The sequence below is a fragment of the Pongo abelii genome, chromosome 10 (assembly GCF_028885655.2).
Source record: "Pongo abelii isolate AG06213 chromosome 10, NHGRI_mPonAbe1-v2.0_pri, whole genome shotgun sequence".
NCBI classification, from domain to species: domain Eukaryota; kingdom Metazoa; phylum Chordata; class Mammalia; order Primates; family Hominidae; genus Pongo; species Pongo abelii.
Genome location: NC_071995.2, coordinates 19,311,175 through 19,324,139, shown reverse-complemented (window position 1 = coordinate 19,324,139; position 12,965 = coordinate 19,311,175). Strand labels below are relative to the sequence as shown.

General features: G+C 35.1%; 1 protein-coding gene and 1 long non-coding RNA gene across 3 annotated transcripts in view; one reads left to right on the top strand and one right to left on the bottom strand.

Moving 5' to 3' along the window:
- Positions 1-12,965, bottom strand: part of PIK3C2G (phosphatidylinositol-4-phosphate 3-kinase catalytic subunit type 2 gamma) — a 400,993-nt gene that overhangs the window by 52,553 nt on the left and 335,475 nt on the right. For both annotated transcript variants that reach the window (XM_024256898.2, XM_024256899.2), the window contains one exon: positions 8,831-8,906. In XM_024256898.2, the coding sequence (XP_024112666.2) occupies positions 8,831-8,906 (76 nt within the window). The remainder of the gene's footprint in view (positions 1-8,830; positions 8,907-12,965) is intronic.
- Positions 1-12,965, top strand: part of LOC129049068 (uncharacterized) — a 135,648-nt gene that overhangs the window by 77,272 nt on the left and 45,411 nt on the right. The window lies entirely within an intron of this gene.

The window sequence follows — 12,965 nt, the reverse complement described above, 5'->3', positions numbered from 1 at the left end:
GGTTGTGTCCTTTCCTAGTTTTGGTATTAGCATGATGCTGGCTTCATATAATGAATTAGGGAGAGGTCTTTCTTTCTCTATCTTGTGGAATAGTGTCAAAAGGATTGGTATCAATTCTTCTTTGAATGTCTGGTAGAATTCTGCTGTGAATCCATCTGGTCCTGGATTTTGGGTCAGTAATTTATTAACTACCATTTTAATCTCACTGCTTATTATTGGTCTGTTCAGGGTATCTAATTATTCCTGATTCAAGCTACAAGGGTTGTATTTTTCCAGGAATTCATCCATGTCTTCTAGGTTTTCCAGTTTATGTGTGTAAAGGTGTTCATAGTACCCTTGAATGATCTTTTGTGTTTCAGTGGTGTCTGTTGTAATATCTCCTGTTTCATTTCTCTGTGAAGTTATTTGGATTTTCTTTCTTTTCTTGGTTAATCTTGCTAATGGTCTATCAATTTTATTTGTATTTCCAAAGAACCAGCCTTTTGTTTCATTCATCTTTTGTATTTTTTTTGTTTCAATTTCATTTAGTTCTGCTCTGATCTTGGTTATTTCCTCTCTTCCACTGGGTTTGGGTTTGGCTTGTTCTTGTTTCTCTAGTTCCTTGAGGTGTGACCTTAGAGTGTCTGTGTGCTCTTTCAGACTTTTTGATGTAGGCGGGCTGGGAACTTTCCTCTTAGCACAGCCTTAGCTGTATCCCAGAGGTTTTGATAGGTTGTGTCATTATTGTCATTCAGTTCAAAGAATTTTTTTAATTTCCATCTTGGTTTCATTTTTGACCCAATACTCATTCAGGAGCAGGTTATTTAATTTACATGTATTTGTGTGTTTTTGAAGGTTCCTTTTGGAGTTGATTTTCAGTTTTAATCCATTGTAGTCTGAGAGAGTGTTTGATATAATTTCAATTTTCTTAAATTTATTGAGGCTCATTTTATGGCCTATCGTATGGTCTATCTTGGAGAAAGTTCCATGCACTGTTGAATGGAATGTGTATTCTGTGGTTGCTGGATGAAATGTTCTAGATATATCTGTTAAGTCCATTTGCTCCAAGGTATAGTTTAAATTCATTGTTTCTCTGTTGACTTTCTGTCTTGATGACCTGTCTAGTGCTGTCAGTGGAGTATTGAAGTCCCCTACTATTATTGTGTTGCTGTCTATCTCATTTCTTAGGTCTATTAGTAATTGTTTCATAACTTTGGGAGCTCCAGTGTTAGGTGCGTATATGTTTAGGTTTGTGATAGTTTCCTGTTGGACAAGGCCTTTTACCATTATATACTGTCCCTCTTTGTGTCTTTTAACTGCTGTTGCTTTAAAGTTTGTTTTGTCTGATATAAGAATAGCTAACCCTGCTCGCTTTTGGTCTACATTTGCATGAAATGCCTTTTTCTACCTATTTACTCTAAGTTTATATGAGTGCTTATGTGTTAGGTGAGTCTCCTGAAGGCAGCAGATAGTTGGTTGGTGAGTTCTTATGCATTTTGTGGTTCTGTATCTTTTAAGTGGAGCATTTAGGCCATTTACCTTCGATGGTAGTATTGAAATGTGAGGTACCATTGCATTCATCATGCTCTTTGTTGCCTGTGTACTTTCATTTTGTTTGTTTGTTTTAGCTTTTTAACTTGCATTTTTGTTTTATAGGTCCTGTGTGATTTATGCTTTAAAGAGATTCTTTTTGATGTGTTTCCAGGATTTGTTTCAAGATTTGGAGCTCTTTTTAGCAGTTCTTGTAGTAGTGGTTTGGTAATGGTGAATTCTCTCAGCGTTTGTTTGTCTGAAAAAGACTATCTTTCCTTCATAAATGATGCTTAGTTTTGCTGGATACAAAACTCTTGGCTGATAATTGTTTTGTTTTAGGAGGCTGAATATAGGTCCCAAATGCTTTCTAGCTTGTAGGGTTTTTGCTGAGAAATCTGCTGTTAATCTGATAGCTTTTCCTTTATAGGTTAACTAGGGCTTCTGTCTCACAGGTCTTAAGATTCTTTCCTTTGTCTTAATTTGGATAACCTGATGACAATGTGCTTAGGAGAAGAACTTTTTGCCAGGAATTCCCAGGTGTTCTTAGTGCTTCTTGTATTTGCATGTCTAGGACTCCCGCAAGGCTGGGGAAGTTTTGCTTGGTTATTCCCCCAGATATGTTTTCCAAGCTTTTAGAAATATCTTCTTCCTAAGAAACACCGATTATTCTTAGGTTTGGTCATTTAACATAATCCCAGACTTCTTGGAGGCTTTGTTCATATTTTCTTTTTCTTTGTCTTTGTTAGACTAGGTTAATTCAAAGGCCTTGTCTTCAAGCTCTGAGTTTCTTTCTTCTACTTGTTCAATTATATTACTGAGAATTTCCAGAGCATTTTGCATTTCTAAAAGTGTGTCTGAAGTTTCCTGAATATTTGATTGTTTTTTAAGCTATCTATTTCCTTGAATATTTTTCCCTTCACTTCTTGTAACATATTTTGGATTTTCTTGCATTGGCCTTTGCCTTTCTCTGGTCTTTCCCTGATTAGCTTAATAACTAACCTCTTGAATTCTTTTTCAGGTAAATCAGGAATTTCTTCTTGGTTTGGATCCATTGCTGGTGAACTAGTGTGATTTTTGGTGGGTGTTGATGAGCCTTGTTTTTTCATATTACCAGGGTTGGTTTTCTGGTTCCTTCTCATTCAGGCAGTTTCTGTCAGAGGGAAAGTCTAGGGCTGAAGGATGTTGTTCAGATTTTTTTGTCCCACGGGGTGTTCCTTGATGTAGTACTCTCCCCCTTTTCCTGTGGATGTGGCTTCCAGTGAGCCAAAGTGCAGTGATTGTTGTCTCTCTTCTGGGTTCATTCACCCAGTGAGCCTACCTGGCTTTGGGCTGGTACTGGGGGTTGTCTGCACAGAGTCCTGTGATGTGAACCATCTATGGGTCTCTCAGCCATGGATACCAGCATCTGTTTTAGTGAAGTGGCAGAGGGTGCAATAGACTCTGTGGGGGTCCTTAGCTTTGGTGGTTTAATGCTCTTGTGCCGATGGCCTCCTGTCAGGAGGTGGAGCTTTCCAGAAAGCATCAGCTGTAGTAATGTGGAAGGGAACCAGCAGTGGGCGGGGTCCTAGAACTCCCAAGATTATATGTCCTTTGTCGCCCACTACCAGGGTGGGTAGGGAGGGACCATCTGGTGGGGGTGGGGCTAGGTGTGTCTGAGCTCAGACTCTGCTTGGGCCGGTCTTGCTGCAACTGCTGTTGGGGGTGGGCGTGAGGTCCCAGGTTACTGGAGTTACGTGCCTAGGAGGATTATGGCTGCCTTTGCTAAGTCATGCAGGTTGTCAGGGAAGTGGAGGAAAGCTGGCAGTAACAGGCCTCACCCAGCTCCCACACAAACTGAATGGCCAGTCTCACTCCCACTGTGCCCCCCCGCAACAATCTGTTTCCAGGTGGAGGGCGAGTCAGGCTTGAAAAGTTGCCCAAAGCTTTCCACCTCCCAGCTGCAAAATAAAAGGGCTTTAGTTCTTCCCTTACCTGTGAAGTCTCCAAGCTGGATTCGTGCCCTCCCCTGAGTTCTGGCCAGGAGGGTTCTAGCCCCATTCAAATTGTTAAAGTTCAGCTAGAGAATTCTTTCTCCCTGTGCAGTTTTACCCCCTCCTCTGGCCACCCCACTGATGGATCCCTGTGGTGCCAGGCAGGAATGGGCTGCTTGGGGACCCAGCGAGCTCACAGGGCCTTTCTGCTGCTTCCTCTACCCCAGTATTTCCCTAAGCCTGGCTCTCTAATGTCTAGTATAGTTGAAAGTCAGGTAATGTGATGCTTCTGGCTTTGTTCTTTTTGCTTTGCTATTTGGACTTTTTTTTTGTTTTTGTACCACATGAATTTTAGAATAGTTTTTTCAAATTCTGTGAAAAATGACATTGGTAATTTGAATGAAAAAAAATTCCATGCCCATAGACTAGAAGTATCAATATCATTAAAATGGCCATACTGCCCAAAGTAATTTACAGATTCATCATTAACATATTATGGTTAACTATAGTCATCCTACATCCTACGTAGTATAGAACCCTAGATCTTATTCCACCTATCTAGCTGTAATTTTGTATTCTTTAAAAAAATCTCTCTCCATCTCTCCTTTACGCCCACCTTTCTCATCCTCTACTATCCTCTGTTCTACTTTTTACTTATTTGAGATCAACGTTTTTAAGCTTCCATATATGAGTGAAAATATATGGTGTTTAACTTTCTGTTCCTGGCTTATTTCACTTAACATAATGTCCACCAGTTCCATCCAAGTTACCACAAATGACAGGATTTTTTTTTTTTAATTTTTATTTTATTGGTTTTTTACTAAGAAAGTTCATTCAATTTTATCAAATGCCTTTTCAGGATCTATAGAGGTGACGATGTGATTTTTATCCTTAAACCTATCAATATGATAATATGTATTATATATTATGTATAGTACTAATATTGAACTGTTCTTGCATTTCTGTCATGGTGAATTATATTCCTTTAGTGTGCTAATGGATTATTTTGGCTAATATTTTATTTAGAATTTTTTAATGATATTCGTAAGTAAGATTAGTCTGTGATTTCTTATTTGCCACCCTTGTAATCCTTGAAGCTATTGGTGTAAATACTTTATGTGCATCATAAAAGTAATATGGAAAATTTTCTTTTTCTCTGCTTTGGAAGTGTTTAAGTAACGTGAAATTGTCTGCTTTTAAAGAGTCTGGTAGAATTTGTCTGGAAATCATCTGAACTTGGTACTTTTTGAAAAATGTAAAAGTTTTACTTGCATTTTGAAGCTTTATATTGTGTTTATTTGATCAAACTTAATCTTGTTAGAATCGTCTTCTCTAGGCCAAGTAAATTTTTTTTTTTTCCTAGAAAATTATCAATTTCAGACAGATTTATAAATTTATTTTCATGGAGTTGAACAGGTATTTCATCTTTCTATGGTTAATTCTCGCATTTCCTTTTGTATTAATATTTGCATACTTGTATTACTCCCCATTTTTGATTAGGTTAGATAGTGACTCATTTATTTTATTGTTTACTTTTTACTTCTGATTTGTTCCAGTGTTTTCTTTGTTCTAACTACTTGAAATCTACTTTTATCTTTATCCTTTCTTTGTTTGTTTGGTTTGGTTTGTAACTTTTATTCCAATATTCCTCTGAGCATAGTTTTATCTTTCATGGTTTCTGAGATGTAGTATTTCACTATTGCTAGTCTTTAGAAATTTTGCAAATTTTTTCTGTAATCCTTTTGATCCAACAGTTCAAAAGATTTTTTTAAATTCCTAAACTTGTCTTCTAGTTTTCTGAAAATTTCCATTAAATTTTCACTTTGTTAAAGTGATTAAACGATTAAAGAATTTCAACTACATTATTTTTACTTTTTGGACTTTATTGAGCTTTTCTGTAGTCAAATATATCATCTATTTTATAAACTTTTATAGGCATTTGAAGAGAAGATTTCATTTTTTTTCAGGATAAAGTTTTGACTTATTGACTATTTTTCTATAAATCTACTTAGTTTTTTCCATTTGGTCTTTCATAAATCAAGATGTGAATTAGAGTATCCTACTACTAGTGTGTTTTTATGTGTTTCTTCTTGTGTGTTCAGTAATTTCTGCTTTATATAGGTTGCTGTCATATTATTTGATATGTAGTCATAACTGCACCTATCTTTATTGAGAATTGTACTCATTATAAAATTCTCTTATTTAATTCAATGCTTTTTAGCCTAAATTCCTCTTTTTCTTCATCAAGATTGTGACCTCTGATTGAATTTTCTCTGCTTTGCCTAATATACCTATGGCTATATTTTAATTTTCAACCTTTTACAATCACTTTGTTTTAGGTGTGTTTTCACGTAGAGTTATGATTTGCATTTTTATTCCAATTTGAAAAAGAACTTCCTTAACAGATGAGTTAAGCCCATTTACACTTATTAACATAATAGATTAGTTTTCTCTTAGGTCTGTTTTAATGCTTTATATTACTATTTTTATGATTTTTAAAGAAAGTCTTTTGCTACATAATTTGCTTTTATTTTCATGTATTTGTGATACCTGAGAAAGTTGTTACTTTTGTTTTAGCAGTTGCCTTTATTTAACAGCCTTAGACTTTTTATTTCTTCTGACAATACTTGTTTCATAAATGAATAAAGAAAAAGGTGAAATTAGTGTGCACAATCTTTCTAAATCTATTTCATCTACCACCCAATTATATTCAATGTTGCGATTTTTCTTGGTGTTTTGGTGTTTCCCTAACACAGATATAGATTTTTTTATTGCTTGATTTCTTAGATTTTAGTTATATCTTTCACACTCAGATGTTAGAGATGAGGTAATTAGAGAAAGCCCTCTAACTCATCATTTTTTAATCTTTTCCTTCCCAGATCAAAGTAAAAGTCTAAAATATTTTTCTAATTAAAAACATGAGGTCATACAACATAGCAAAATGGCTACTATGTTAAAGCTTTCAACTGAATGTTTCAGAAACAACTTAACACAAGTATTTATTTTTAAATAGTTCTATTCTTACACTGCTTGGCCTTTCACATCATTAACATTTTAATTGAAAACCTGAGTACCATACTTCAACTCATGGATAATTGATCTGGGCTCTGCCAGAGCAAGTAGCTAGACCATTAACTAGTGAGACCCTGACATGTAGATGGCATGGCCTCAAGTTCTCTTTCAAATTAACATCTCAAATGGGAGGTAGTGATATGAGGTAATGATTGAAAGCTTGTGTTTGCAATCATTTGTAATTATTAATGGTGCTTAATCATGCTCATTAACTCCTCCTCTTAACCCTGACAATTGCTGTGTTTGATCATGTTCTACTCCATTACCTATGTTATTATTTCTGTACCTTGACAAATAACTATCTTCTGTGTGTCAAAGCTATGTAGTAGTTGTGAGTAGATAATTTTATTTTATTTTTTTGTGGAGGTATTATTTGGTATGTGGGCTATATTAATTTTGGAAGAATATATAGGATCATGTCATTAGAGAGTTAAAGAATATACACTTAAAATAAAATCCAGCAACTTTTTTGGTTACTGCTTTGTTGAGTCTGGTATCCATAATATTTAGTGTAAGAATTTGTAGTTTTTTTATTCCAAGTGATAACTTTAAGATAATTTTAGTGGTTGGGAGGCCTTGAATTTCTTGTGCCAGGACATTTACACATGAAGTAATCAGTTTGGGAGGAATAGCATGATTTTGATAAGGACAAGAGACAAAAAACCAAAATCAAAAATTATTTTACAAATGCCATGCTACCTTGATAGAGAATATCAAGATGTCCTCCATAGTTGTTCTTTCTGTCATCAATCATTTATTCAGTAATTATTTATTGAACAACTATAGTAGGCCAGACACTGTGCATGACCCCAGGGATACAACGGTGAGCCATATGGACATGGATTATCCCAATGGATTTTTGTCTACAGATAAACACACAAGCGAGAATTATCATGGCAATAAGTGTTTTGAAGAAATAACATTCTAGGAGTGTATAGCAAAGACCATATTCTGCTGGAATGCCATGATGAGAGCTTTGATGTTTATCCAAAGGGCAAGACCAGCTACATAATTGGTGGGGCCCAGTGCAAAATAAAAATGTGGGGATGCTTTTTCAAAACTTATTAAGAATTTCAAGACAGTGGCAGCAGTGTATTAAACCAAGTGCAAGAACTTTTTAAGCAGCCTGCCCTGTGTGACTGTGCAGGTCACAAGTGGACACAGCTGGCCCTGCCTAAGGGCAATCAGAAGCCAAAGAGAAGGTTTAAGTAGAGAAGAGAGATGATTGAATTGGCATTTGAAAAAGATAAATTCCTTAAATTCCTCAATTGTTCTCCCAAGGCATGTTTAGTTAGTGAGTAAAGGCAAAGAGTATTAGTATCTCCCAGACTTAGAGTTAAATATTGCTATTATTTTTCTAAGTCCATGTGCCTAGATACACAGGTATCTGGAATCCGCCCTCTTAATTAACTTGCAGAGGTAGTAAAATGGTGAAATCTGAGTTTTTCGCTTAATGTTTTCCTAGGTTAACCAACATTTTAATACACGTGAATGATTTCACCTTGTAATCATTTAACAACATACACTTATTTTCAACTAACAGACAGGAATAGTGCTTAAAATAAATATTGTGCTTCTTGCTTACAACCAGCTAATGTTCTGTGACAAAAGAATTAAGAATTCAAAAACATGAAAAAGAAAATAATTTGATTAGCACAAGAAGGAATAACTTCCTGCTAATCCTTGCTTGTTGTAATAACTTGCATATTGTGCTAGGAAATATGTGTTCTGTTGTTTTAAGATAATAGATTATATTTAATATGTAGCCGATAATCTAAATGTATTGAGAATCAAATCTTTTGTCACTCATCACTGCTGAAACAAATCTTGAATATTCTATGACGTAAGAAATAAAAAAAAAGTTCTCAACCATTTTAGTTTTTGCAATAATAATCCTAAATTTTTAATGTGTGCAAATGTATTTCAAAACACCTTTCAAAGAAATAATATTATAATCAAAATAAAAAAGACTTGACAGTGGTCTGCAATTTAATTTCTTGAAACACAGAGAAACAATTTTCTTGAGAGACTAGTGACAAAATAGAGTCAACCTTTCATCAAAGCCCCACACCTCTAGAATTCTACAACCTCATGTTTTATTTTTTCAAAATCTGGATTATTCAAGTTTATGCTATGGAAATGGTTAGAAAAGAGTATTAAAGTCTTACTCTTAAAAAGAGATTTTAATTGAAAAATTGAAAAAAATAAGTTGTGATATCTTTTTGTCCAATTATTTTGAAAATCACTGTACATAATATAATGACAGATTTACTTACCTAGGTACACAAGTGATGATTCTTCAACTGTTTGTTGCACAGCCTCAGAGAGGAAAAAGCTAAGTACACAATCACTCTGAAAAACAAGATGAAACATAATATTTCTTTATTTCTTATATTTGTTACTCCTATTCATTATTACATAAAATTGCCATATATATCATTTTAAAATAGATACCTGTTATAGATTCTACAAATAGAGAGAAAGTTTATTTATTTCAGAAAAGCTTATTAAGTCAATGCTATCATCTTACCATTAAGTTAAACTAAATTTTGTGCGATTGGAGGTCAGATTACTTTCTATTTCTTCAAGAGGTTCAAGTGTGCTCTGCTCTTGGACCTCATCATAAATGTCCACATGACATTTTACAAATATGCATGCATTTCACATCTCAATTTTGGAAAACAAGGTGTATCCTTGGATGGCCTTTCTGAGAAAAATTACTGTGAGTGGGACACAGATGCTCACTTAGTGAGTAACCACTACTACTCAAGGTTCAATTCTAGGAATACTCGCTGAGTACTGACTACACTCAGAGCACTGAGGAATTTAAAAGAGAAGCATGCTTCTCTGTACATAGGAAAATTATTTATAACTAGAATTTTTATTAAAGTAATATAATCTGTTTTCTCCACTTAATTGTGTTCTAAAGAGAGAGAATCGGGATATTTCAAGACAGAAAGATGCATAAGGTATTCTCTCTCTTTAGAACACAATTAAGTAGAGAAAACATTATATTACTTTAATAAAAATTCTAGTTATAAGTAATTTTACTATGTACAGAGAAGCATGCTTCTCTTTTAAATAGGGTTAATCACAAATTGACATTTAACCTGATCTCCAAATGAATGGCTAACTGGGAAGTCTGAGAATAGCTTTTCCTTAGTAAAACTGGCACATATTTTGTTGTAAGCTACTCTATGACCAAAGTAGGCCTCTCCATGAGATTTTACATTACTATCTAAGGGGCACCAAAGAATAATTGATTACTTCCTTGGACTACCTTTCATAGGCTGATGCCATAGTAGCTGTCAAAGCTGCCTGACAGCTTCCCTGTTCTTTTCTCTCACTCTGTCCAATGCTTGTTTCTACTCTTCCCCAGGAGACTTTAACTTCCAACTCTGACTCCTTCTCTGCTAATGACTATCTCTACTTCCAAGAAAATAAAAGGCCGATGGAAATTCCTACACTTCCTGCCATAAAATCTACAGACACACAGCTTTCCATCCTCTTACAATGGAAAAAAAAAATGTGTCTTTCCATCTGTTATAGTTGAATTATTTCCCCCTCCCAAATTCATATCTTAAAGTTCTAATCCCCAGTACTCCAGGACATGGTCTTATTTGGAAATAAGGTCATTGCCGATGTAATTAGTTAAGTTAGGATGGGGTAATACTTGAGCAGAGCGGGCCCCTAATCCAATTGACTGGTGTCTTTATAAAAAGAGGAAATGTGGACACACTCATAGAAGGAAGACAAGGTGAAGAGACATAGGAAGAAGATGACCATCTACAAGCCAAGGAGAGAGATCTGGAATAGATTCTTTCCTCATAGCCATCAGAAGGAACCAACCCTACAGACATCTTTATTTCAGACTCTTAACTTCTAGAACTGTGAAACAAAAACATTCTGTTGTTTAAGCCACCCAATTTATAGTAGTTTGTTATGGCAGCCCTGGCAAACCATCTAATGCTGAGCCCTTTATCTGTGTCCTGGATTCTATTAGTTCCTCCTCAGGAACCTTGTAGAAGATTCCCATCTACATTTTAGCCACTTCACCCTTCTTCCTTTTTTCCTCATCAACATAAAATATGGTCAATTCTGTCAATTTTAAAAACTAACAAACAGGTGAGTCAAACCACCCAAAATATACTCACACATAAATCGAATTTTGTCATTAATGCCCCTTGCAAATTGTGTGTTATTTTTCTCTTCCCTGATGCAAACAAATCTGTGGGAAGAATTGTCTGCACTCACACTGATTCCACTTCTTCAATTTCTACTCACTTTATGATCAACTACATTCAGGTTTCTGCCACTAAATGTCCTCTGAAAAATGCTCTAATTATCTTCTCTAACAAGCCCTCTCTTAAAAACTACATATATGTATTTCAAAACCAGTGGGAATTTCCTTTGTCATGTATAGCTATTCCATTTTTAGTGAATTCTGTCTTGTCTTTGCTTTTATATTACATGTTCTCCCAAGTGACTGTCTTCCCTTTCTCTTGCCATCACTTCTGAGACTTTTTAGTGGACTCCTTTTCCTTATGATTTAAGTGTTTCTCACTTCTAGGCCCAGCTCTCTTATTACTCTAATGTATCCTTTCTGGGTGATATTATGATCTTTGGTGACATCTATAATGATGCATAAATCTAAACATTTATTCCAGATTTGTCTCCTAAACTTAAGCCCTCTATCTCAAAATATCTTTTTACTGGTTCACTTGACTCTTCCAAGCACAAATCAAACCACAAAAGTGTACCACTAAATAGTTTTTCCTTTCCTTCACCTCTATTTGCTTCTTCTCCTATGTCCATGCTCACAATAGAGTGTACCTACTTGGACTCTCTGTTCTCCTCACCCCATACATAAAATTAATTGCTAAATCCTGTGGATTGTACCTGCTAAATAGCTCACCTATTCATCTTCTCCTTCCAGGTATACTAATATCATCTAGTTCCAACATCATCAATTCTCATCTATGTTATAGCCTTAATGCTTATCTTGGGCCCTTTATACTTATCTTGCTACCCTTTAATCCAATCCATTCTCTACACAATTGCTCAACAGATCTTTCAAAATGAAAATCTAATAATTAACTGCTTAAAACCTGTAGTGATTCTGCATTACTCTTAAGAAACAGACCAACTGCTGAACAAAGCTTGTAAGACTGGTCTTGAATGGGATCTTGCTCGTTTCCCTATGTTCTTCTCTCACCCTTTCTCATCTGGTGCTTAACGCTTACCTTTGCTGAATTATATTTACTTTCTCAAATGTGTCATGGTCTCTCACTTTCTTGTCTTCCTATATTTTCCTTTCTCTTTCTTTTCTGCCCCATCCACCCATCTGCCCAGGGTTTGTCATGTTCTCTTTTCTTCACTCTTGTTAATATTAGTAAAATACAAGTACAGAGATTGTGACTTATTCCCTTATGCTCCTCTTCAATAAAACAGTGTTTCTTTCAATAAATACTAGTTAACAGAAACAAACTGATGTCTGTCTTCAAATGTAGAATACATCAATTTCAAATGCAGATATTCTTATCTGCATAGCAGTTTATGCATCATTGCAAATTAGTCACCAATTTTCTTCTATGTATCATTGTAAATTAGTCAGTTGGCAATTTTCATCTGTGAATTGATCTCTTGTGAACTTGTTTAATAGAAGTCTACTTTTAAGAAATGGACTCATATTCAAGGAGACGACAGAGTCAAGATTTTTTATTTTGAAAGCATAAAATCAAACCTCAGACTGCAGAATCTGTTTAAGGAAATTTGACCTTCTTTGGCCTTTTGACAACTAGTCAATTACTTTTCTTTGGTGACATTTTGACCTCACCATCCAATGGTTATTAAAGTTCAGTAGTAGGCAAGAAATCTTCCCAATTAGTGTCTGAAATGTCACTACTAGCTAATTATTCCCTTGTGTTTACACTGTCATATCCTTCAAGTCCTCATTTATAATTCTGGGTGTGGATGACTAAATACTAACTTCTTATTGTAACAAGGTTATTTTCTCTCCTGGGAATAAAGAAACAAGATCCAGAATCAAGAGAGGGATAAATCAACAAAAGAGATGAAGAAGGTACAAAAAGTAATATTACTGGATCTCAAAATGATCAACTTTTAAATTTTCTCAAACTTGACTTTGCTTATATGTATGCATCCCACAGCTTTTTAGCACATTGCACCAATAGATAGTCTGAAGATTTATAGAAATATCAGTGCTACAGTTGCTCTCATCAATAACCTATGTCAGTGTTCTCCACTGGTATTGACCTCCAAGCAGTGTTGCCACATTTAGTAGTGTAGGTTGGATACTGCACAACTCTAAGGGGCAATTTTCACATAGTCTACAATGTATGCAGGAGGGTTCCCCATATGTAGTGTTACCAGCTAGAGTAATAAAAACAG